Source organism: Gallus gallus, chromosome 26 (genome assembly GCF_016699485.2).
Source record: "Gallus gallus isolate bGalGal1 chromosome 26, bGalGal1.mat.broiler.GRCg7b, whole genome shotgun sequence".
Taxonomy (NCBI): domain Eukaryota; kingdom Metazoa; phylum Chordata; class Aves; order Galliformes; family Phasianidae; genus Gallus; species Gallus gallus.
This window is the reverse complement of record NC_052557.1, coordinates 1627633-1651538: the sequence shown is the minus strand read 5'-3', so window position 1 is coordinate 1651538 and position 23906 is coordinate 1627633. Positions and strand designations below refer to the sequence as shown.

Genomic DNA, 23906 nt, shown 5'->3' with positions numbered 1-23906 from the left:
GCAAGTGAGCAGTCCTTATGGAATAGAATCACAGACGCATTTAGGTTGGGAAACACCTCTGAGATCACTGAGTCCAACCAACACTACAAGCCCTGTGCTAAGCCGTGTCCCTAAGTGCCACATCCACATATTTCCTATGTATCTCCAGGGGTGTCAGCTCCACCACCCCCCTGGGCAGCCCCTTCCAGTCCCTGCCCACCCCCTCTATGAAGGAATCCTTCCTGACACCCAATTGGAACCCCCCCCAGTACAACTCGAGCCCATTTCCTTGCATCCTCACGCTCAGAAAAGAGACCGACACCACCTCTGTGTTTTCCAACCTGCTTTACTGCCTTGCAACGCGTCCGGGCACAGATTCAACCCTCTTCTATGGATGTGATTTCCAAGAGAACAGAACAGGCGTTTCTTTCTGTCTGCTGCTCTGCGAAGCCTTTTCTTTTGCAGGATCGGTTTCAGGCCCTGCTGTGCTTTGCTTGGAACAGCAATGAAGGTATTGCCGCATTTGCTGCCATCTAATGGGGGAATTCAGCCTCAACTCCTTACAGTTGTGTGAGCAAATAAAATCGCTAGAGGGGCGGTAGCGGGATTGCACGGGACAGACAGCACCTGCTGCACATAATCCCAGTCAATTTAGGGAAGGGGAAAAGCAGATCTGATGAAGGGCTTCGGTGCATGGGCAGCTCGGCAGAGGGGTCACACAGAGCCAGTGAGAGGTGCCCATTTGAGCTGGTCAGGCTGGAATGGTGCTCCTCTCATCATGGAGCAGACTTGCAGAAGGTGCTTGGGATTATATTGCTTTAGCAAAGCAGAAACAGTGAAGATGGGCACAAACAAATCCTGTTGTGAGTACCCCGAATACCGAGTCCAGCCTCAGCCCTGAGCTGAGCCATGAAAGTTCTTCCTGAGTTGTTCCATTCTTCAAGCCAGCCCCATAACACAGCCAGTAATAAAATCACTTTATAACGGAACGTGGCAGAAGGAGATTGCCATGGAGTGCATGGGAGCATATATTGCATTAAGCAAAAAAGGTCCTTCAAGGATTAGGGCCAAGGGAGGACAGGTGGTGGCAGAGGGACGGGGTGGGAGCAGCCACGTAGGGGATGGAGCTCTGGTGATACAGAGGTGCTGAGGCACTGAGATGCAATGAGGCACTAAGGGAGCTGCTGGAGCTAACGTTGCTTCTTCAGCTGCTGTCACTGCAATATCACACCCTCCCTGGTGGAGTTCATAACCCTGATTTCTCTGAGCACAGTCATCCTGTGGTCTCTGCTCACCTCCAGGTGCTTTTCTGGCTGCCACTGCAGTTTCAGACCACAGCAAGGGCTCTCTCCATCACCAGCAGCATCCCTTTTTCTTCTGAGGCACTTTTGGTACCTCTTCTGCCTTATTTCTCAATTGATCTTCACAAACTTTTAGTGCCCTGGGCAAAATGGAAGCAAATGAGCCGTGCATTTTCCCTCATACTTTATATTGCTCTTATATTCATCGAGTGAAAGGGGTCAGGGGCCTTTCCAGCTCAGCGTGCTTTGAGAACTGCAGACTGCTGAAAACCCCAGCCTAAACCCAATCACAGACAGAGCCAATTTTAAGCAACCCAGGGAGAAATCAGCAGCATCCTGAGAAGCCTTGTTTTTTCCACCTCCTTGCAATGCAGAGCATCCAGGAGATGTCTCCCAGCACATCCCCAGTTCATCCCAGCTGCACAGTGCTGCTCTGTGAGCTCTCCATGCAGGAGCTCCGGTGGCAGTGACACACCAACATTTCCCCATAGGAAATACAGGAGGGAGCCCATTGAAACCTTGGCAAAACCCAAGCACGCTCCTCACCTGACCAGGCTGACGATGGACTCGATGACGTTGTGGCCGGAGGCAGCGCTGCATTCATAAAACAAGAGCTGGTGCTCCTGGAAGACACAGAGCCCGCAGAGAATTGTGCTTCCCTTGCATTGCAATGGCTCGATGCAACAGTACATAGCCAAGGAGCATCATAGCCAAGCAGAAACTGAAGGACTTGGGAAACAATAACCCAATAACTGATGGACTGCAGCGTGAGGGTGCAATGCATCTTTTCTGGTGGCTGCAAGACCAACATTTAGTGCTGAGGAATGGGACCCCAGCTGGGCAGCACACTGCAGCAGGGCCGTGCACCCACCTGAGCCAGGCGCTCCCCCTCCTGTGTAGGGACCTGCCTCTCTGCAGCGCAGTCTGTTTTGTTCCCCAGAAGCAGAACCGTGATTCCATCTTCTGCTCCCTCCTGGGCAATGGAAGAGGGGAGGATAAGGAGTGCAAGCATCACCTCCTTGACTCACAGCTGGACACGCTGCCCAGACACATCCCGAATGATGCGCGTGGAATTGAGCCGATGGCTGAGCTACAGAAAATAGTCCCATTTCCCAGGGCTGAAGGGGACTATTCTAGGTGTAAAATGTTACCAACACTCCTTTGATGGGGCCAGCTTTCCCCACGTTGCCCACCTGGATGCAGCTGAGCCAGTAGCGTACATCAGCGAAGGAGTACTGCGATGTGATGTCGTACATCAGCACCACCCCATCTGCCTTCCTGAAGAACTGCTTGGTGACGCTGTGATACCTGCAGGCAATCCAAAGCATCACCAGGAGGGAGGGAGGAAGGAGGGGTTGCCTACGACCAACCTGAAATCCCAGTGGAAAAGCTGGGAATGCATATCAACTGAAAGGCAAAACCCTATTTTTACTCCTATCACTCAAACTGCAGAGAGTTCGAGCACTTGTTTTTATCCAAATTACTTCCTCTATTACCTTTGTCAGACCACACGCCATATAGAGTCCCTCCCCAGGCAATCCCCTTTGCAAAGCAAGAACATCTGTGTCTGCTAAGCTGCCCCGGGTTGCTCTCCCCAGGCACCCAACACAGCGCCTCACCTTTCCTGCCCAGCTGAGTCCCACATGCGGAGAGCGAAGTGCCTGTTGTCCACCATGAGGTTTTTGACCTGATAATCCAGTCCTGGGACACAGAAAGGGATATTTGGATATCGTGGAGTTTCCCTCCTGTAATATGGATGGAGGAACCACGCGGTGGAGGCTGCAGCTCAAGCAGGCTGCTCCCAAGGAAACCCACAACCCTTGGGTATTATACAGCTGGATTTGGTTCAGGTCTTGAATTCCACAATGAATAAGACCAGGTTAATTCAGAGAGGATAATAGAGCCACTGGTGCCCCAGAGAGGTCAAGGAGGGTTGGCATTGCCTGCATGCAAGCATCCAGGTGCGTGTGGCTCTGTTTGGACCTTGGTGACAGGTTGGAGTGAGCAGCGATGTGCATGTGATGACCTCCAGCAGCTTGTAGGGGGGGAGGGAAGGGAACCGTGATGGTGACCCACGTGGGTGCAGAGCTGACCTACCTACTGTCGCAGCGAGGTGCGGGTTGAAGGTGTCAGCATGCAGTCGGTACAGAAAGGATGTTTTACCCACATTTGAGTCCCCGACAAACAGCACGTTGTAGAGGTGGTCTGGCTCCACAGAGTCCTTTGGGGCAGCTTCTGCTCCATTCACAGTCACAGCCTCTGGCTCTCCGGGGCTGGGCTTGCCTCCCAGGCTCATTTTCTGCTCCATCTCTTGTTTCTTCTCCACATTGAGCTCTTCTCTCTGCCCTCCTGAGAGCTCCACCATGCTGCTGACCGCCTCCACCAGTGGGCTGTCCCCCAGGGCCATCCCTGAGAGATCCTCTGCAGCATCTCCCCCCTGTTGGATCCCCGTGTGAAGGGCTGATGCTGGTGGCACTTCTTGTTTTGGAGTCTCAGCGGGTCCAGCAGCTGCTTGTTCTGCTTCCATCACGCCTGGTGGCTTCTGTGGCTGCTGGGGAGCAGCGTGAAGCCTCCCCTTATCTGCCTGTGCTGAGACCTGCTCCTGGAGCTGCCTCTGGGCTGCCTGTCCCGAACCACCTACCAGCTGCACATCTGGAATGAGAACATCCTCCTGCATCATCACATCCAGATTTAGCGTGCTGATTTGTAACGGTACCTCGGAGACAGGAGAAGCAAGTGTGGCTGCACTGGCATCACGGCCCTGCTTTAGTTCCAAATGCTGAGCTGCAACTGAAATCCTTGCCTCTGCCTCTAGCCTCGCTCCCTGCACCACTTCCAGACCTCGAGCTCCATCCAGAGGCCTCCCCTCTGCATCAGCTCTCTCTCTCTGGGTTTCCTCCAGGATCTGCAATTCAGGACCGCTGGCTGCAACCAGCCCTGCAGCTGGATGAGCATGTCCAGCAGCAGCAGCATACTCGGGATGCAGGATAGGCTCAACATTCCTATTCCACACGTCTGTGTTGTCAGCCATGCATGGAGCTGCTTCTAGACCCACAGCTGGGTTCTCTGCCACTTCCCACAGCCCCACTGAACACAGGGGTTTCCCGTCAGCCCCAGTGCTGTCTCCATAGGGCAGTGTGAGCTCCTCCAGCTGCACAAGTGACTCTGTTTCTTTCCCTTCCAGCTCCTGAGCACTGACCAGGACCAGTCCACCAGCTGGACTCCCTGCAGCAATTTCTGCTGGGGAAAGCCCCTCACCAAGCACTGCAGCAGCCCCAGCTCCCTCCTCCAGCTCTGGCTCTGCTCTATCAGCTTCCTCCACCAGTTGCATATCTGGTCCCATGTTCTCTGCCTGCTCTGTACCCAGATCTCCAGCCACATTCAGGGGCTGCAGCGCTGCCTCCAGGCTCTCTTCCATCTCCCCAAGCTCTGCAATTAGCTGCACATGGGTATCACCACTCAGGCCCTCCAGCAGCTCCAGGCTTACAGCCTTTTCCTGTGGTGACAGCTCTGCAGCAGCCCCCTCTGCATGCCTGGCTTCTTCTCCCTGCAGCTCACACAGAGGCTGACTGAGCAGCCCAGGCTCAGCCAGTTCTTGTCCCCCATCCTCAGCATCCTCCCTGACATGTATGGCTGTGTCATCCAATCCATCCCTCGAGGCTTCTGGGCTGGGAATCCCATGCAGCAGTGACTCTGCTGGAGAGCCCTCTGCCTCCTCCATTTCTAATCCCTGAGCACTGACCAGGACCAGCTCATCCTTACCAGTGCCCTCTTCCTGCACCACTTCCATCCCCCGTTCTTCTTTCAGATGCTCTACATCTTGTCCCTCATCCTCAACCTCCTGTGTGAGCTGCACAGCTGTATGGCCTCCCCCTCCCAATGGCACCTCTTGACTGGGACCCCACTGCAGCTGCACGTCCACCTGAGAGTCCTCTTCCCCCTCTATTTCTACTAACTCTGGTTTACCAACCTCACCCACCAGCTGCACCTCTGGCCCCATGCTCTCTGCCTGCTCTGAGCGTGGCTGGTGACCAAGGTACAGGGGCTGCAGCTCTGCTCTATCAGCCTCTTCCACCAGTTGCACATCTGGACCCACGTTCTCTGCCTGCTCTGTACCCAGATCTCCAGCCACACTCAGGGGCTGCAGTTCTGTCTCCAGGCTCTCTTCCATCTCCCCCAGCTCTGCAATTAGCTGCACATGGGTATCACCACTCAGGGCCTCCAGCACCTTCAGGCTTCCAGACTCCTCCTGGGGTTGTAGCTCTGCAGCTGCCCACTGTGCCTGCCTGGCTTCTTCTCCCTGCAGCTCACACAGAGGCTGATTGAGCAGCCCAGGCTCAGCCAGTTCTTGTCCCCCATCCTCAGCATCCTCTCTGAGATGTGCGGCTGTGTCATCCAATCCATCCCTCGAGGCTTCTGGGCTGGGAATCCCATGCAGCAGTGACTCTGCTGGAGAGCCCTCTGCCTCCTCCATTTCCAGTCCCTGAGCACTGACCAGGACCAGCCCACCAGCTGGACTCCCTGCAGCAATTTCTGCTGGGGAAAGCCCCTCACCAAGCACTGCAGCAGCCCCAGCTCCCTCCTCCAGCTCTGGCTCTGCTCTATCAGCTTCCTCCACCAATTGCACATCTGGCCCGATGTTCTCTGCCTGCTCTGTACCCAGGTCACCAGCCACAGTGGGCTGCAGCGCTGCCTCCAGGCTCTCTTCCATCTCCCCCAGCTCTGCAATTAGCTGCACATGGGTATCACCACTCAGGCCCTCCAGCGGCTCCAGGCTTACAGCCTTTTCCTGGGGTGACAGCTCTGCAGCTGCCCCCTCTGCCTGCCCGTCTCCTGATTCCTGCAGCTCACACACAGGCTGATTGAGCAGCCCAGGCTCAGCCAGTTCTTGTCCCCCATCCTCAGCATCCTCCCTGACATGTATGGCTGTGTCATCCAATCCATCCCTCGAGGCTTCTGGGCTGGGAATCCCATGCAGCAGTGACTCTTCTGGAGAGTCCTCTGCCTCCTCCATTTCCAGTCCCTGAGCACTGACCAGGACCAGCTCATCCTTACCAGTGCCCTCTTCCTGCACCACTTCCATCCCCCGTTCTTCTTTCAGATGCTCTACATCTTGTCCCTCATCCTCAACCTCCTGTGTGAGCTGCACAACTGTATGGCCTCCCCCTCCCAATGGCACTTCTTGACTGGGACCCCACTGCAGCTGCATGTCCACCTGAGAGTCCTCTTCCCCCTCTATTTCTACTAACTCTGGTTTACCAACCTCACCCACCAGCTGCACCTCTGGCCCCATGCTCTCTGCCTGCTCTGAGTGTGGCTGGTGACCAAGGTACAGGGACTGCAGCTCTGCTCTATCAGCCTCCTCCACCAGTTGCACATCTGGACCCATGTTCTCTGCCTGCTCTGTACCCAGGTCTCCAGCCACACTCAGGGGCTGCAGCGCTGCCTCCAGGCTCTCTTCCATCTCCCCCAGCTCTGCAATTAGCTGCACATGGGTATCACCACTCAGGGCCTCCAGCAGCTCCAGGCTTACAGCCTTATCCTGGAGTGACAGCTCTGCAGCAGCCCCCTCTGCCTGCCCATCTCCTGTTTCCTGCAGCTCACACACAGGCTGACTGAGCAGCCCAGGCTCAGCTGGTTCTTGTCCCCCATCCTCAGCATCCTCACTGAGGTGTATGGCTGTGTCATCCAATCCATCCCTCAGGGCTTCTGGGCTGGGAATCCCATGCAGCAGGGTCTTTGTGGGAGAGCCCTCTGCCTCCTCCGTTTCCAGTCCCTGAGCACTGACCAGGACCAGCCCACCAGCTGGACTCCCTGCAGCAATTTCTGCTGGGGAAAGCCCCTCACCAAGCACTGCAGCAGCCCCAGCTCCCTCCTCCAGCTCTGGCTCTGCTCTATCAGCTTCCTCCACCAGTTGCATATCTGGACCGATGTTCTCTGCCTGCTCTGTACCCAGATCTCCAGCCACACTCAGGGGCTGCAGCGCTGCCTCCAGGCTCTCTTCCATCTCCCCCAGCTCTGCAATTAGCTGCACATGGGTATCACCACTCAGGGCCTCCAGCAGCTCCAGGCTTACAGCCTTATCCTGGAGTGACAGCTCTGCAGCAGTCCCCTCTGCCTGCCTGGCTTCTTCTCCCTGCAGCTCACACAGAGGCTGATTGAGCAGCCCAGGCTCAGCTGGTTCTTGTCCCCCATTCTCAGCATCCTCCCTGAGGTGTATGGCTGTGTCATCCAATCCATCCCTCAGGGCTTCTGGGCTGGGAATCCCATGCAGCAGTGACTCTGCTGGAGAGCCCTCTGCCTCCTCCATTTCCAGTCCCTGAGCACTGACCAGGACCAGCCCACCAGCTGGACTCCCTGCAGGGATTTCTGCTGGGGAAAGCCCCTCACCAAGCACTGCAGCAGCCCCAGCTCCCTCCTCCAGCTCTGGCTCTGCTCTATCAGCCTCCTCCACCAATTGCACATCTGGCCTGATGTTCTCTGCCTGCTCTGTACCCAGATCTCCATCCACACTCAGGGGCTGCAGCTCAGTCCCTTCCATCTCTCCCCAGCAGTGCCCCACCGTACCACTACCCTCTCCATCCACTTTTTCAGGGTTAGGAGCTTCTGTCACCCCCTGCACCGCTGCCGTTTGCACCTCAACCCATCGTGGTACCTCCAATTCCAGTTGCTCTCCCTGCACCCAAAGCACATCGGCGGCACTGCCGCCCACTGGGAGCTCCACCTTCTGAGCTTTGAGGACTGCCTCCATATTTTCTCCTTCTCCTGGGAGCTGCACCTTTTCCCACTTCATCTTTCCCTGCACCCATCCTTCTCCCTCCACCCCCACCCGTGCCTGCTCGCCCATCTCTGTGCTGTCTCCCAGTGCCTCTTGTGGGCTCTCAGCCTCTTTTAGCACCTGCTGCTCCCCACCAGCACCCCTTCCCTGCACAGACAACACCCTTTCCATCTGCTCCAGGCTCTGCCCTGCTCCCTCCACGCTGTCTCCCTGGGCTGCCCCCTCCTCCTGAGCTCCTGCAGACGCACCAGCCTGTGTCCCGTCCCCAGCACGAAGCTCAGCTGCAGCTCGTCCCTCTCTCAGGTCTTCTTCCAACCCCTCGTGACTGATGTGGGTCTCTCGTGGGGCCGAGCCAGGTGGTCCTGTTTGAGGCTCAGCATCATCATGTGGGCAGTGAGCAGCATCTCCCGGTGCTTGCAGCTTCTGCGTGCTCAGAGCTGCTATTGCATCACTCATCTCTCTTAGCAAAGAGCCTTGGCCAGAAAACTGTTCCTCTTTCAGAAATTCGGGGAAGGGATCCTCTTCTACAGAGAGCAGTCGTGACGTGTTTGTGTCTGCTGCTGGCTTCTCCCAAACCCTGGAAAGAGCAGAAAATGGGGTGAGCACAGCAGTGAGTCAGAGCACTGAAGAGGAAGGAATTTTTGGCCTGGGGAGGGTGGAGGATGTGGGTGCAGCTCCTGGGGCCCAGGACTTACACGTGGTGGGTGCTCCTGCGCTTGGGCTCGCTGCCATGGTAGCCCAACCTGACGCCCATCTCGGAGCGGTGCTGCTCTGGGCTCATCTGTGGCAATGGGAGGAAAAGAGGAAAGAAAAACCTTGGCAGTGCGTATCCATTCGAAAAGATGCTCAGCTCTCCTGCTTCAGTTTCCAGATATTCCCACCCAAGATGTGGGGGTAGCAGCCCTGTATGCAACAACCCTTCCCAAGCACCCATGCAGCACAGTGCTGCTCTGCATGACATCCCAACATCCCCACTGTGCACACCTGCAGTACCTGCAGGGATGGCGGCGTCTCACCGGGCAGCTCTGCCTCCACTCCATCCCTGTAAGCACAGAGCACGGGGTCACAATGCAAACTGCATCCCTTCACCTCCTCCATCCCCTCCCCGGGGTCCTCTGCAGCCCTGGAAGCAGTGGTGGGCTCTGCAAAGCCCACCCACGACCTTTGCACCAGTGCTGGGAGGGCCCTATCAGCACAGTGCTGACCATCCTGACTTCCCAATACTTTATGTACCAAATCATACCACATCCCCACACCTTTCACACCATCCCAAAGCAAAACGATGGCTGAGGCCCATCCAGCTCGCTCCCCATCTGCTGCAACTCCCAGAAGGGAGCCAGGTGTGAGCAGAAGCCACTCACCGCGGTTCCTCTGCCCTCTGCTGAGCCCTGGCAGCCCGCAGGCACTCGTGGGTCTGCTGCAGCTGTGCATGGATGTGCTGCAGCTGCTCCTCCAGTGCCCGGTTGTTCTCCTCCAGCTGTCGGTTCTCAGCGCTGGCAGCTCGCTGTGTGCTGCTCAGACTGTGGCACTGTGCTTCCAGCTGCAGGGAGGTAGCGGGGTCACCTCCCACTCTAGGGCTGGGGAAGGATTTTCCCCAGGGCATTGGGTGGGAAACTCAGTTTATGTGCACCCAGGGAAGGAAGGACCATTGGGACGGAGGCAGAGAGCGAGCGATGGAGGTGCTACTTGATGAACTGCAGAGAGCATCCAGGTTCAGGTGTACAACACCAGGCCAAAGCCGGGAACGCAACGTAAAGAACTGCACCACCAGCATTTGGGGTCAGCATTTGGGGTCAGCTCACCTCCTCCTGTGCTGCAACCAAGCGCTGCACCTCCCTGTCTCTGGCATCCAACGCTCGCTGCAGCACCGCGCAGTGCAGGCGGCTCCGGGCTGTGCTCTGTGGTGGCAATGGGGACATCAGCACCCGGCTGGGTTTGGGGTGCTGGGTGCCTTGGGGGGGGGAGGGGAGGGGTGGATGGTTCCCCCACCTCCTGCTCCATTCGCTGCCGCTCCTCTTGGATCTGCTGCTCCAGGGCCTCGCAGAGCTGCTGCACCTCCTGGTTGTGCTCAGCCACGCGCCTGGGGGGGGGGGGGAAGGCTGGGAAGGTCAGACTGTGCCACGTGGATGTGGGTCTGGGGACCCTGCGTTGCCCACCAGACCCACAGACAGCCCAGAGGTTCCTTCCCCCAGCGGGGATTTATCCGTCACTTTGGCCATGGGTTGTGTGACTGCACAGGGAGCCCAACCCCAAACACGGGCACAGTGTGAATCCTCTGCCCGGGCTGTGGTGGAGGTGGGCGCACCACCCCGGCAGGGACTCACTTGTTGAGGGCCTCCTCCAAGGCCTCCTTCTTGCTCCGGGCTTCTTGGATGCGGTGCCTCATCTTGGCCAGGAAGTCCTCCAAGTTGCCCAGGAGTTGGGGCTCATCCTTCCGCAGCTTGGCCCAGAGCTGCCAGATCTCCTGCCTGCCAGGAGAGAGGAGCAGGGCAGCAAGAAAATATGGATCGTTTGGGGGGTCCCTATCACTGGGGATGTGTGGTCCTGGGGGTGGCCGTGCTCCTGCCCCTGGGACAAAGGCAGCTGCCCACATGGGCACCAAAGCGGGGGAAGCTCTGCCCTGTCCCATCCTGGGGGACACCCGGGGGTGCTCAGCCAGCTGCTCACTCTTCCCATCTGTCGTCCACTCCCAGCTGCTCCATGAAGGCTGCAAAGTGTTTCTTCTCCTCGCTGTCCGTCCCCTCCCACGTGGGGCTGGCGAGGACCAAGCAGCTCCTCCGTGACGCTGTTTTCCGCCGCCGATGCTCCTTGCTGACTTTTTGGGAACTCAGGAACTGCCCTGCAGAAACACAGCCCTCAGCACCCGGATCCCAGCGCTTCCCACCCCAGTGATCCATGGGCTCACAGCCGCAGCTGCTTTCGGGCTGCTGGGTGCCACCCAGAACACTGAGCGTTCCCATTGGGAAGCACTGTGTGCGTGGAGTCACCGTGCCGGCACTTACGGAGCCCAGCAGTGAACTCCTCAGTTCTCAGCTGCCCGGAGCCAGCAGCATCCATCCCATCAAAGAGCAGCTCCAGCTCCTCTGTGCTGCACGGGATAACCTCCTCCTGCAGCTTCTAAGAACAAACCACACAACCATAGGGCAGTTGGGTTGGAAGGAACCCTACAACCCCCCCCTACCCCCAGCGCCATCCCTTACCTGCATGTCTGCACGAGTGACGAACCCCTCCGTGTCCCCGCGCTGCTCCTGGACGACCTCCTGGACTCTCTGCATCACAGCTGCTGCCCACGGTGGCTCTTCGCCCGCATCCCTGCGGAGCTGCCGCCGCCGGCTGGACCCCATGCGCCGACCCCTGGAGCCCACGCGCTGCTCAGCCATGGCTCACAGTGGGGTCCTGCGGAGGGGAACCCATTAAATGACTCGGAAGGGTCCCGAGTGGGTTTGGCAATAGGAAAAGGGGCACTTCTCTCTGCCTGCACGCAGCCCGGTGCCCGGTGGGGATGGCACTGTGCTCCCACCCACCCTCAGCGCGGGGTCGTGGGGGTGATGCCGGCTCCGGGCAGCTCCAGGAGCTCCTCAGCATCACTGAACGTTCCTCCCCCAGCTTTCACAGCCCTGAGTCACCTCCTGTGACCTCGGGGAGGTTTCCATTCACACCCCCGCGTTCGCCCCCGGCTCAGCCCTCTCATCCTCATTGCTGTGAAGCGTGCCCAAATTGGGACAAGAAGTGGGAGAGGGGGAACTCCCCCTCCCCCACCCCCCCCCCACTGCCCCACCCCTCCTTTCGCAATGCTAAGCCCTCAGGTGGACTGGAAAGAAGAAATGGGCCAAAATGTCCCGTTCCACTCCTGTGCAGCACAATCCCATCCCACAGCACCACACAGACACGGGGGGGGGTGGGGGGGGAGGCTGTGAGGTCAGCAGAGCCCCAGAGAAGGCGGGGGGGGGGGGGGGCTGTACAGGATGTGGGTACCTCCATTCTGTGGTTCCAGCCCCTAAGAGAGCCAAAGCGGAAGCATTTGGGGGGGGATGGGGGAGGTTATGATGGGAGGAAACCCACTCAGTGCCTCCCGCTGCCCCACAGAGCGAGCTGAGCCCATCGCGTGCCATGAAATGGAGGCACCGAACACGGAAAGGCTGTAAAATAAATACCAAAGGGACTTAAAAACAGGCGGCTGTCTGAGATGCTTCCTGCTGAGGGGCAGCCAGGGGGTCACCGATACCAACAGCCCCACGGGTGCAGGGCCAGGCACCAACCCTGCCTCCCTAACACCAAAACCCCCTTCACATCCCCATTTCTCTATTAGCGTGAGCCCCCCCTTGAGCAAGGCTTACCTCCTCCACGTGCTCTCAGTTTTGGGGTGCTGCTGCTTTGGCTGCACCGTGGGGACCATCAGCCCCACTCAGACTGCATTGCTGCTGCGCACCTCCCGGCCCCACACCGTCATTCTCTCTCTTACTCAAGGCAGCCCTTCCGCTTTGGGGTTGCACTCAACTGCCGGTGTGCACACGTTTCCTGTTTGCAGCACCACAGAGGGCTCAGCCACGGACCCCAACCCAGCCGGACCCACAGCAGAAGCCCCCATTCCTGTCCTCATTGGCAGCAGCCACATTAAAGAGGCTCCATCCCACAGCTGGACACCCCAAACCCATCACCCAGAGGTGTCACAGCTCCTTCCCCGCCGGCCCCATAGAAACTACAGCTCCGTGGGTGCTGTGCCCCTAAAGCAGCCCCCAGCCCACACATATATTCCCCCCCCCCCCCCCCCCTCCCAGTGCACCCCACAGCAGTTATTCCCATTAACAGCCACCCGTTCCCTTCCATGAGACGAGTGTTTATTCAGTTACACACACAGACAAACAGGTTATTTCCCCTTCCAAGAAGCCCCAAATAGCATTCTCATAAATAAACACGTAGTGCTGGGCACTTGCCAGCATCTCCGACAGCAAAGTGCATCACGGGATGAGCTGGGAGCAGCGCCCACCTCCTCTGCCTGGGACCACCCTGTGCCGCTTCGAGTCCCAGCACAGAGGGGCAGGAGGGGAACCCAGTGAAAGTGCTGAGACCCAACAGCGTGGAGAGCCTCGAGAGCAGGGCTGCATCCTACAGGACACCCCTGGGTCACAGAGACAACAGCAGCTGCTCTGCAGAGCCAGGCCGGGGTCCTCTCCCCCAGCCCCAAAGCAGGAAACAGTCCAGGAGAGGGCTGTCACTTCTTCCAGCTGCTGCTGAGCAGCGCTCCGCCCCTGGAGCAGCCTGGCAGTGCCAAGCAGCAGCAGCTCTCCATCCAGCTTAGTGTCAGCATTGAATGAGGCACAGCGAGCCAACGCCACACCAGGAACACAGCCAGCCATGGGTCAGCAGAGCCCGGAGCAGCCCAGAGCCTCCCGAGCAGTGCTGGCCCCACGGGGCACCTCCAGCACATTTGTCACCGCTCTGTGACAAATGCATCGCTGAGTCACTGGGAGCAGCTCCACGCAGGGCTCACACCCAGCTGTGATCCACACCAGTGAGGCTCTGAGGGTTCTGGAGCTGCTCCATGCAGGGCAGCAGACGGTGACGGACCACAGCCGGGCACCAGGATGCTGCAGGGACGGTGCTGGGCCACAGCAACACGGGGCAGGGGACACCCTCAGCCCCACCTGCCCCATTCCAGTCCTCCTCAGTCCCTTCCGTGGTCTTCAGCGTGGGCTCTTCCTATACATTGCACAGTGTGGGCCCCTCAGGACCCCAGAGCTACTCATAAATAGGGAACTACAGACTCGGCATTGCTTCGTACAGACAGCTTAGACAGTACAGGGCAGGGAAAGAGCCACGGCGCCCCCAGGGCACGTCAGCATCAGCACCCATCCTCAGCAGCAGCAGTCACAGCTTGGGCTTATCGTGGACAACTCTTCTCTTGGAGCCGTAGAAGTCTGCAGGGCAGGAAGAGAAGTTGGGACGCGTCAGGAGCAGAAGGGGAGGGCTGTTCCCAGGGCAGCACCGCAACCCCAGCCAGGTGTGCTCACACCTCCAAAGCTTCACACCCTCACGGGGCCCTGCAGGGCTCCATCCCACCACCACAACTCCCCCGCTGAGCCCAAGGACTTCTGGCCACGGGGACTGAACTGTTCTGGGGCGTTTTTTTTGCCTATGGGACATCCGTGTCTGGTCCTGCTGCCCACCCTCCAGCCAGTCTGCAGCCTCTCCCCTCAAAAGATGGTATGCACGAAGGGTGGTCCCACGGCCACAAACCACCTCAAGCACTCAGCCCCTTCCACGGCACCACCAACGGCACCCAGAGGGACACCACACCTCCACCACTCACCTTTGATGGTGGTCTGCCCGCGTTTCAAGCGCTGGGGAGAACCGACCCCGGAGAGCTCTGAGCTCTGCTGGGCTGCCCCACGATGAGCCCCACCGACACCATCCCTGGGGGGGACCCGGCGGGGCGCTGAGCTCCCATTGTCACCGCCGCTGGTGGCCTTGGCCAGGCTGAAGGCCTCCCAGGGGGGCTGCTCGGCCAGCAGGACCCTCTCCCACTTGAAGTGCCCTTCCAGGGGCGTCTCGGTCTCGAAGTTGAAGTTCCAGCGCCGCTGAGCTTCTTCCAGCTGCTGCCTCAACAGCTGCTCAAAGTCGTTCTGGATCTGCTCGTGGTCTACGGGGCCGAAGAGGTTCCTGCACGCTTTGCTGCTGCACGGCATCGGGCCGGCCCTGCTCTGCGACAGCGGCATTGCGGCTGCAGGGAGAGGGACACAGAGGGGGATGTGAGCCCAGGGCAGTGAGTGGGGCAGAGCTGTGCACAGAACGGGACCCGCCAGCACTCCTGGGCTCACACAGAGGGGCGTTAATGGCCTTGGCCATAGGGCCATAGGGCAGAGCACGAGTGAGGGCGGCACGGGGGCAGGTGAAGCAATGAGGATGTTGTTTTCCTGGTTGGTTTGTTCATCTGAAGAACGCAGCCCAGCAGCCCGCTGAGCACCTCCTCGTCTGCAAGGAGCCGTTGGGCAACCGGGGGGGGGGGGGGGGGGGGGGGGAAGAACTGTTGGTTTTCTTTCAAATCAATGCCAACAGCTTTGACTTCCATGGGAGCGTGAGGGCGCTCCGTCCAAAGCACGCGTGGGGCAGAGGGACCCCCATAGGGTGAGCGGTTATCAGAGCAAAGCCGGGATGGGATGCGATGCTTTTGGAGCAGCCAGAAACGCATTCGTGGGGCGGGGGGGGGGAAATACCCGCATCCCTTCGCGGTGTGAGGGCGGTGCTGGAAAGGGGCGCGGCAGCTTTCGTCATCTCCCCCCCCCCACCCAAAGCTGGGATCACCACAGGTGCGCACCCCCACCCCGCCCCGCCGCCCCTCCCTCCGTAGGGACCGCTCTGCCCCTCATCGCCCCCCCCCGGAGATGGATCGCCCACACCGCGCGTAAAAATAGCCGCTTCCTATCAGCGGGGTGAGCTCAGCGCCAGGCAAGTCCCAGCATGTCCCGGCGGCCGCGGCAGGTGGGGGGGGGGCGGGGGGTGACGGACCCGTCCCGGCCCCGCACGGAGCGCTCAGCGCAGCCCCGCACACGGGAGGAGCGGAGCGGCGCCCCGCAGCGCTCAGCTGTCAAAGCGCTGCGGGAGGAACCGCCGCACCGCACCGCACCGCTGCCGCTCCCGGAGGGACCGCACAGCGCACAGCGCGGGGACGGAGCGGCTCGGAGGGATGGAGGCTCCGAACGGCGCCCCGCGGACAGCGGCGGGGAACGCAGCCCGGCACCCAAACCCGACTGCGGTGCCCCACAGCCGACCCGACCCGACCCGGCACCGCCCACAGCTCCCGCAGCACCGGAGCGGACACAGCAGCCCATGGCAGCCTATCACCCCCCCTCCCCCCCCCCATCACCCCCTCTTTCCCCTCCCCGTCACCCACCCTTTCCCATCGCCCCGCCGTTGCTGTAGCGCAGTCGCTCTCCGACCCCCGCACGGCACACCCGCACTCACCCCGCGCTCCGCGTCACTCTGCGGTTCCCGGAGCCGCACTCCGCCCTTTATAGCGGGGCAGGGAGGGGCCTCACGGCGTCGCCCGGGATTTCCCCCCCGCCGCGCCCCGCCCGCACGGCAGCTCTTATCGCGGGGGGGGTTCGGCGATTCCCATCCCCCGGTGTGGGACCCCCCCATCATCGGGGCTGCAGGGACCCCCATATGGAAGGCGAGGCGTCGCCTCCAGCGCGATGGGGGAACCCCACCCGCTCCAAGGGATGCGGGAGGGCGCGCAGTGACCTTCAGTGCGGCTTTGCTGTGATTGGGGACCCCGCACCCCATCGCGGCCCCTCCTGGGGCACCGCAGTGCAGAATTTCCGTGGGATGCTGCAATCACGGGGAGCCCCGGGGGGGTCACGGGGGTTGTGGGGGGGTCCGGCTCCGGGTGATGCTCCCCGGGCTCAGCCCCGGCCCTGCAGGGCCATCCCCGGGCGTTCCTATGGGAGTTTTGCCCCGGGGTGGGCTCTGCTCTGCCAGCGGACCCCCCAAGCGGTGAAGCGGGCCGGGGAGCACCCGTTGGCCTGAGCTCAGCAAGCAGCAGGAACAAGCCTGTGCATGTCCTGCATGCAGCAAGCTGGGTACTGCCTGTAGGGACGTGTAGCCCCACTGCAAAGTGCCCCCCCAGCCTGCAGCAGGGAAGGTCTGAGCCCAGCACAGCTCCCACAGGGTTACAACAGAGGGTGCTCAGCCCCACACTGCTCCGCTGTGCCCCACAGCCCCAGGGTTTGTGACCTCAGGCTCAGCTCGGTGGGCTGCATGGGGGTCGGGTGCTGCGGCACCGCTCAGCACAGTGCAAACTGCCCCGGCACGATGACTGGGGCAGTGAGGGTGCAAACACAGTGCTTGGGGTGCAAGGAGATGGCAGCGTGATGGCAGGCAATGCTCTACTCAAGTGAAAGCACTTCTGCAGGGCGGTGGGCACCTTTGCAGCAGGGGGGGCTGCGGCTGAGCCCTGCTGGCAGTGGGACCCTCCGTGTGCAAAGCCCCCGTGCATCTGTTTCCAGGCTGGACCAACAGCTGCCTCGGCCCCAGCAGATAGAGGATATGTTTGGACATGTTTGGCTGCAGGCAGCTCCGTCACACAGCAGTGTTTTCCAGCATCGGTTCCTCCTGCAGCACCCGGCCAGGCCAAGGAGGTTGCTTTGGGGTTGGCTCCCTCCGGATGGGCAGTGTGGGATGGGATGGGGAGGAAAGGACCCTGCAAGCATTTGGGGAATGCAAAAGCATCCAAAATTAATACTGCATGTTGCACAAAATCCATGCTGGCCATCCGGGGGCTGGAGCTGAGCGCTGCTGAATCTCCAGGGGGTGATGGGCACAACAGACTCAACCCGTGCTCCTGCTCTGCACACACTGAGAGGGGAAAGGGAGCGCTGGCGCAGCCCTGCCTCACAGGCAGTTGTTGCTATTGCATTCCCATGGGAAGGATTTTTTGCAGGAGCAGCTCCCACCAATCTCCTCTCATCTCCTCACCAACTGCTCGCGTTGCAGTTTGCTGCTCCCCTCCCTCTGGATGTGATGAAGGTGCTGCTGCTGCTGTCCGGGGCTCTGGGAAGGAGAAGTGTGTACCAAGAGGATGCTCACTGCTTCAGTGAGATCTTCTAAATAAAACCCTCTGACATATCAAAGAGAGAATGAGGCTGTCAGAGCTGGCAGCTTTTTGAAGCAGATGGAGGAGTGCGATCTGCAGTGATGACTGCTGATGCAAGAGTGAGAGTGCTGCAGGGAGGCGAGAATGAAGCAGAGTGATGTGAGATGAATGTATATCAGTTTGGCTGCTGCCAGTCCTCCAAGTTACATTTGGAGGGGCACATCCCAGGGTGAGGCAGCACATGGCGGGCGTCCTTTGTGGTGTCCATGGGGCTGGGGTGGGGTTGGGATGGAGATGGAGTGGGGTTGGGGATGAGATGGGGATGGGATGGGATGGGATGGGGTTGAGATGGGGATGGAATGGGGGTTGGGTTGGGGATGGGATGGGGTTGGGTTGGGGATGAAGTTGGGATGGGGTGGGGTTGAGACGAGGGTGGAATGGGGGTTGGGTTGGGGATGGGATGAGATGGCGTTGGGATGGGGATGGGATGAAGTTGGGATGGGGTTGGGCTGGGGATGGGATGGGATGAGGTTGGGTTGAGATGCTGTTGTGGAACCAATGTGCAGAGGAAATGGGAAGTGGAAGAGGAACGGCATTGGGGTCTGGGTCAGGCAGCGCGTGGTAAAGTCTGCAGTGGCATCATCAGCAAAAAGGGGAAAAAAAAGTGTGATTAATGCGGAAGGTGGTGCAGGAACTAAGGAAAAGCCCAAAGGTGACTCACAACATTCAATCCTGTGGTAGGAAGAGGTCGGACTGGGGGCCAGGCAGGACGAGAACCGGGAGCCGTGCTGGGGACGGTGCTTCCTTCTCCCCTCCAGGTGCAGCCCCACATTCGAGCTGCCACCCCCGTCCCATCCTCACCCACTGCGAGGGCTGTCCCCAACCTCCATGACATCGCTGTGGGGGAATCCCTCCTTGTGATTTGCTTGGAAAACAGATCCTAAGGGCTGATGGCAAAAGCGATATACTAAATGAATGCAAATCTCCCAAGTTCAAAGCATCCCCCTTCTAAGGCACTTAAAGCAGACAGGATGTGCTATCAGGGCTGGGAAAATCCTTTGGGAGCGTTTCCTCTCCCCAGGTAGGTCCCAGGGCAGAGGAAGCGGCCTCAGACACGTATGCAAACATTATTCACAGCAGGCAGGGAGCTGTGAGTCAGCCCGTGCTCAGCAGCAGTGGAGGAGCGTGCCTGGGCAAAGTTCCTCTGACATTGAGTTTCACTGCTGGGGATGCAGTGAGCAGCACCCGGTGCTGGGGGATGGATGGAGGCTGCAGGGGAACGGGAATGGTGTGAGCTGGGGGACGGAATGGGGCTTTGGGCCCTTTGGCACCGTGGAGTCACACATCCTGAGCCCATAGCAAAGAACGGTGTGCCAAGAAACCTCCTGGTGGGTTGGGTTGCTGAAGTGCAGTCCGTGCTCTGGACTGCTTTACGTGGACTCACATGGGAGAGTTTGCTAAAGGCAGAGCACAGAATGTCACTGATAGACCACCAAACCCAGCGGTGACGGCAGGAACTGAGCAGAGCTCCTGGCCCAGTGCGCTGCTTCGCAGTCTGGTGGTGCTGGGAGGTGCACTGAGACACGGATTGATGGGAAACACAGCGCTCCCATTGGATGGATCCACGTAGAGGGAAGAAGCAGAAGGGCTCAGGCAGATGGACCCCTGTGTGCCACCCGGGCTGATGGAGGCGATGACACACTGCTGCTCTTCAAGGCACCACGAACTCAATCTCTACAAAAGCCTCAATTTCTGCCCAAGCCAACCTGATAATGAGGGGGCTGAGATCACCGCGTCCGTTCTTTGGCAGTTTTTCCATGCCTCAATACAAAGCCCCTTTGACTTTGTGCTCCCAGCAAAGGGCCCTTCTGCCCCAGAGCCCTCCAGCCCTGCGCCGGCTCTGTGACACGGAGCACACGGCCCTGGCACTGCCGTCCTGCAAGGCACAGCACCCCGAGCACCGGCTGGGGCTGAGTCCATCCCCCATGGGGCACAAAGCAAACCGTCCCCTCACTGCTGGGAACACCCCGAGGAGGTGTGAAACCGCCCGGCTCTGAGAAGCAGAGCTCCACGTTCACTTAAAGTGCATCACTTCGGATAGGTGCGGGATGCTCCGATGGGGACCACGGCACGAAGCGACGCCGGGAGTATCCGGGCGCTGAAAGCCCTCCTCAGCAGGATTCAGATCCGTAAGGGTTTTGTTATCTCTGCTAACAAGCCTTTTTCTTTCGAGGGGGGGACGTGAAGGCTCTTAATGAAACGCTCACGCTCCAGCAGCAGCCTAAATGAGCCCCAGTGTTCGGCTGAATGGCGTTTATATCCCGGCGAAGGCTGTTTTCCCATCAGCTCTTTGAAGTGCCCAATTAAGTGATTTTATAACTAATAGGATTTTCCCAGGAAAGAAAGACAAGAATGACAAAACGCTGAATGCTTGATTAACTCTGCCCCTAAAAGAACTTGGATCGTGTTAATTGACTGTTTCCCTGCCGTATACAGCCCTTGTTTGCTCCATTTATGAAGGCATTTTGATGAGCCACCGGACCCAGCAGAGTGGAAATAGAGTCCCAACGAGCACAAATTGCAGATGAAGCAGTCCCTAAAACAAGGCTTCATACTGGAAATATTCCTGGAGCCGAGCTATGAATTGTTCTCTTCATTCAGCCCCTCACTCATTTTCATCCAAGATTGTTTTTAGCCCCATTCATAGTCATTAACGTAATTGCTCCACTGACTTTCCATGAGCGGCTCGGGAGCTTTGCGCTGTTATTTTTTGCAGCTGGCAGCAAAGGGGCTCATTGTTCCTTGTGGTTCTGTACCTGGCTGTGTGTTTGGGTGGTTATTTGCTGGCTGCTCGCTGGGTGCCAAATTCCCATCAGATGAGGAGGACTCCGTGGATGGGGAGGACTCCACTGCCACCAGCAGAGCCTGGTGCTGCCAGGAGGGCTGAAGCATAGATCTGCACGCACAGCTCTGGGCCCTTTTAGCTCCCTTTTACCTTCTTGCAAACCTCCTTGGAAAGGGAAAGATCGATCCAGAAGGTTCACAGCTTCCCGTCTCAGTGCAGCCCTTCCTGGGAGAAGCTTCCCATTGGGGTGGCAGCAGGTAGAGGAGGATGGGGACTGCTCCGACCCCACCCGTCTGCATGTGAGCATTCCTTACAGGCATCCAGAGGCATGGAGCGTGGGTTGGTGGTGCAGTGGGAAGCTGATGACCCACGTCACCTTCTCCCAGCAGACAACGCGCACACACAGCACTGCTGATGGAGGCTGCCTTTCTGCACCAGCCGTGGGTTTGCCTGAAGCCCACCGGGAGCACAATCTGGCCCTTTACAACCACGCGTGTTCCTACGGAGGGCAGCTGAGTAACGCTTGCTCACAGTGCCTGCCTGCAGAGCCCTGGCCCAGCACAGCTCCCTCAGCCCAAAGCGATCAGACGGGAGCAGCACAGGAGCAGCGGCTGCACTCATCACGCCCTGACTGTGCCCACGCGGAGCCCCGACGCCCGGCTCTGCAGGCCGTGTATCAGCCCACTTCAGCAGCGCCTCGCCGTGTGTCAGCATCTCCTCACTGTGCCACACGTTTCAGTGCAGGCAGGCAGACTGCACAGCTGCTGCAGAGCCCGGATGGAGCAGGACTTGTGAGCACAACATCCTGCAGAGCCACGAGCAGCAGTGTGACAGCTGCCAAGGAGAGGCTCAGTTACACTTTCCTTTTCACATGTCAGTCCCTCCCAGCAGCAGTTCACCCCGGTCTGTGCCCCCAGTGGTGCTGATAGGAGTGAGGTGGAGCATTGCCCAGCCCCGCCAGAGGAGGACGAGAGCTGAGGGTTTCCTTGTACCCATATAAACCCTTTTCCTTCTGGTTTCCTGTCTAGTTTCTCTGCCTTGTCTATGAGAATCCATATGGAGCCCAGGAAAGGAGATTTGCTGGATTTGGAGGTGCTGTCAGCAGTGAAGCAGTGCCCCATGCTTCACCCACCAGCAGTGACTCTTTGCAGAACCCTCCCTGTCCTCCTGTAAGAAAAGTGAGTTTTGTAGGACCAGAAGATTTCCAGACAACCAACTGTAACATGCAAGAAAAAGAGCAGGAGGGAGAGAAAAGAGGTGATGAAACAGGAGGCATGAAAACCTGACAGTGTCCGTAGAATTGGCCAAAAACCTCTTCACCAGTTCATGTCCAATCTCGCAGTGCAGCTGGTGAGCCCTCAGCCAGGAGCTCCTGGGCAGGAATTGTAACCTGGCCATCAGAATGAACGTTGGCAGGAGCAGCAGCACACCGCACCTGAACCCTATCTTCAGCTGTGGCAACCTCCTCCCAGAAAGCTTAGAGTAGTCACGCATGAAAAGCCCATCAATTCCCCGCTCACCAGCAGCAGGAAGAGCAGCGTTCAGGCCAGGCTGCAGCCTGTGCGAGCAGCAGAGATAAAGCTCCTCACTCACAGCTGGTGGCGGCGATCTCCCAGCCAGCAAGAACGTGGCACCAGGGTGACAGGGTGCCCCACCCTGATACTGCTGCTCCACCCTGATACTGCTGCTCACCGAAGGCATTGGCACGGACAAGGATGGAGGTGCAATGCTGCTCCGCTGCTGGCAGTGCTGAGTGCCCAGAGGAGGAACGTGTGGCTCTGGTTGTCGTGGGATGAATCCCAGCAGCACAGGGAGGGGACGGCGCTGAAAGCTGAACGTGGCTGCGGAGGATGGATGGTCCCCTGGTTGGATTTCCTCCCTAAAAGCAAGCAACCAAAAACAGACAGCTACAATTGCTTTGAGGACCAAGCAGGGTCGAGTCAGTGTGAAGATTTGTTCAACTAATAGTTATGGCAGCTTCTGAATTATTAAATAATAGACGAATGAATCACTTGGGAACATGGTGTTCTCATTGCACAGGCTATCTGATGTTTGCCTGGATCTGCTGTTTATTGCAGCCCATGTTTGTTTGACCAGCAACAGAACATAACCAACAGCAGTGCCAGGCAACACAGGAGAACAGCCTGGGTGAAACTTCACAACTGAAATACCCAAACAGCATTTCTGGGAAGTCAGGAGGGTTCCTACAAAGGCCAGCACAGCTGAGATGCTCATTGGGTTCACCAAATCAAAGTACAAAATGCACTTGGCTCACCGCAACGCAACCCATATGAGCTGGGTGTAAGCATGGAGCACAGCCCTGCTGTGAGCAGCACCGGTGTGCAGCTGCTGGCCGTGAGGCAGCACAAGGAAAGGAACCCCTCCATGAGAGGAGCAGCTGAGAGCTGCGGCTGTGCAGCCCCGGGGAACAGAAGGCTGTGGGGAGAGCTGAGAGCGGCCTTTGGTGCCTAAAGGAGAGGGTTCTGCAGTCCAACCTGAGCTGGCAGAACTGCGCTTCTCCCCTTTTGTTTGTGTGAGAGGCTGTCGCTGTAGCTGTGTACCCCAGCGGGACGCCTCGTGACCGCTTTGAGGACACGGCGTCTGCGGTGCGATACGAATGTGGGCGTGGGGACAGTGACCAAAGCCTGCAGAAATGGAAGGAAATGGGGCAACCTGGAACCCTACGTCACGGGGTGACGAGGCGCTGTGACAGCCCGTGGCCGCACGGGGACAGCAGCGCTCCGCTCAGGAACCGCCCGGAGAGGAAAGAGGCACCCCTGGCATTGGGAGGTCAGCAATTAACCTCCCGGTTAATTTAATATCAAAGTAGATCTATGGTTATTATTAAGTGATCTCCACCACACTGTTACCCTGTTACAGAAGGGAACTGGAAGGTTGCAATCCCAGAATGCAGCCTTGCATTAGAAATGACATTTGCCACGTAAGCCCTATGAGGACTGCTCTCCTTTCCAAGTTCCCCATCTCACTTTAGAAGTTGCTGATTTTGTTTCCAATCTAAACCCCTCCCATCAGACAAAAGCAGTGCTGTGCTCTATGGAAACCGCCCTCTCCGTGTATGTATGGAGCAGCAGTTCTGATCCAACTTCCTCATTCAAGCGAGTAAGACGTGAAGTCAGCAACCTGAAACTGACATATTTCCAGTTCTGCCATCCCTTGTGTGCAAAACTCACAACCTGCTGCTCCAGAGCGTGCACTGCCTGGAGTGCTTCACAGTGCTTTGCCTCCTTTCCCCTCAGCTCTGGAAAATACTGAAGGACACCAGCAGAGACGAACTGCCAGGCAATGGGAGCTTCGACCCGTCCACAGATCAAACCCTGGGAGAAGCACACGTTAAAGAAGGGAACACAGCTGTGTGAGACACACCATACCATCCCAGCCCTTTGCTGGACA

The 23906-nt window shown here is 58.6% G+C and overlaps 2 protein-coding genes across 10 annotated transcripts; both read right to left on the bottom strand.

Annotated features, from left to right (window-relative positions):
• Positions 1-307: 307 nt before the first annotated feature.
• RAB44 (RAB44, member RAS oncogene family) lies at positions 308-12514 on the bottom strand. Of its 6 annotated transcripts, none has more exons than XM_040652892.2 (17): positions 12396-12514; positions 11259-11454; positions 11061-11175; positions 10726-10897; positions 10383-10526; positions 10048-10138; positions 9861-9956; positions 9420-9598; positions 9043-9100; positions 8754-8839; positions 5890-8635; positions 3378-5346; positions 2900-2981; positions 2474-2588; positions 2152-2253; positions 1827-1903; positions 308-1420 (listed from the first exon to the last, which is right to left on the bottom strand). In XM_040652892.2, exons 2-17 carry the CDS (start codon positions 11436-11438, stop codon positions 1333-1335), a joined length of 6300 nt encoding a protein of 2099 aa, XP_040508826.1. In that variant the 5' UTR covers positions 11439-11454; positions 12396-12514; the 3' UTR covers positions 308-1332. The 6 variants fall into 6 exon arrangements, with proteins under 6 accessions (XP_040508826.1, XP_040508825.1, XP_040508827.1 ...); XM_040652891.2 differs by having other exon boundaries at positions 3378-5781; positions 6322-8635; XM_040652893.2 differs by having other exon boundaries at positions 3378-6321; positions 7618-8635.
• A 365-nt stretch (positions 12515-12879) lies between these two features.
• CDKN1A (cyclin dependent kinase inhibitor 1A) lies at positions 12880-22104 on the bottom strand. Of its 4 annotated transcripts, XM_046904083.1 has the most exons (4): positions 18372-19670; positions 17533-17607; positions 14369-14779; positions 12880-13976 (listed from the first exon to the last, which is right to left on the bottom strand). In XM_046904083.1, the coding sequence occupies exons 3-4, from the start codon at positions 14772-14774 to the stop codon at positions 13927-13929; spliced, it is 456 nt and encodes a 151-aa protein (XP_046760039.1). In that variant the 5' UTR covers positions 14775-14779; positions 17533-17607; positions 18372-19670; the 3' UTR covers positions 12880-13926. The 4 variants fall into 4 exon arrangements, with proteins under 4 accessions (XP_046760039.1, XP_046760038.1, NP_001383265.1 ...); XM_046904082.1 differs by lacking the exons at positions 17533-17607; positions 18372-19670 and adding an exon at positions 22016-22104; NM_001396336.1 differs by lacking the exons at positions 17533-17607; positions 18372-19670 and adding an exon at positions 15950-16040.
• Between the last annotated feature and the right edge of the window lie 1802 nt (positions 22105-23906).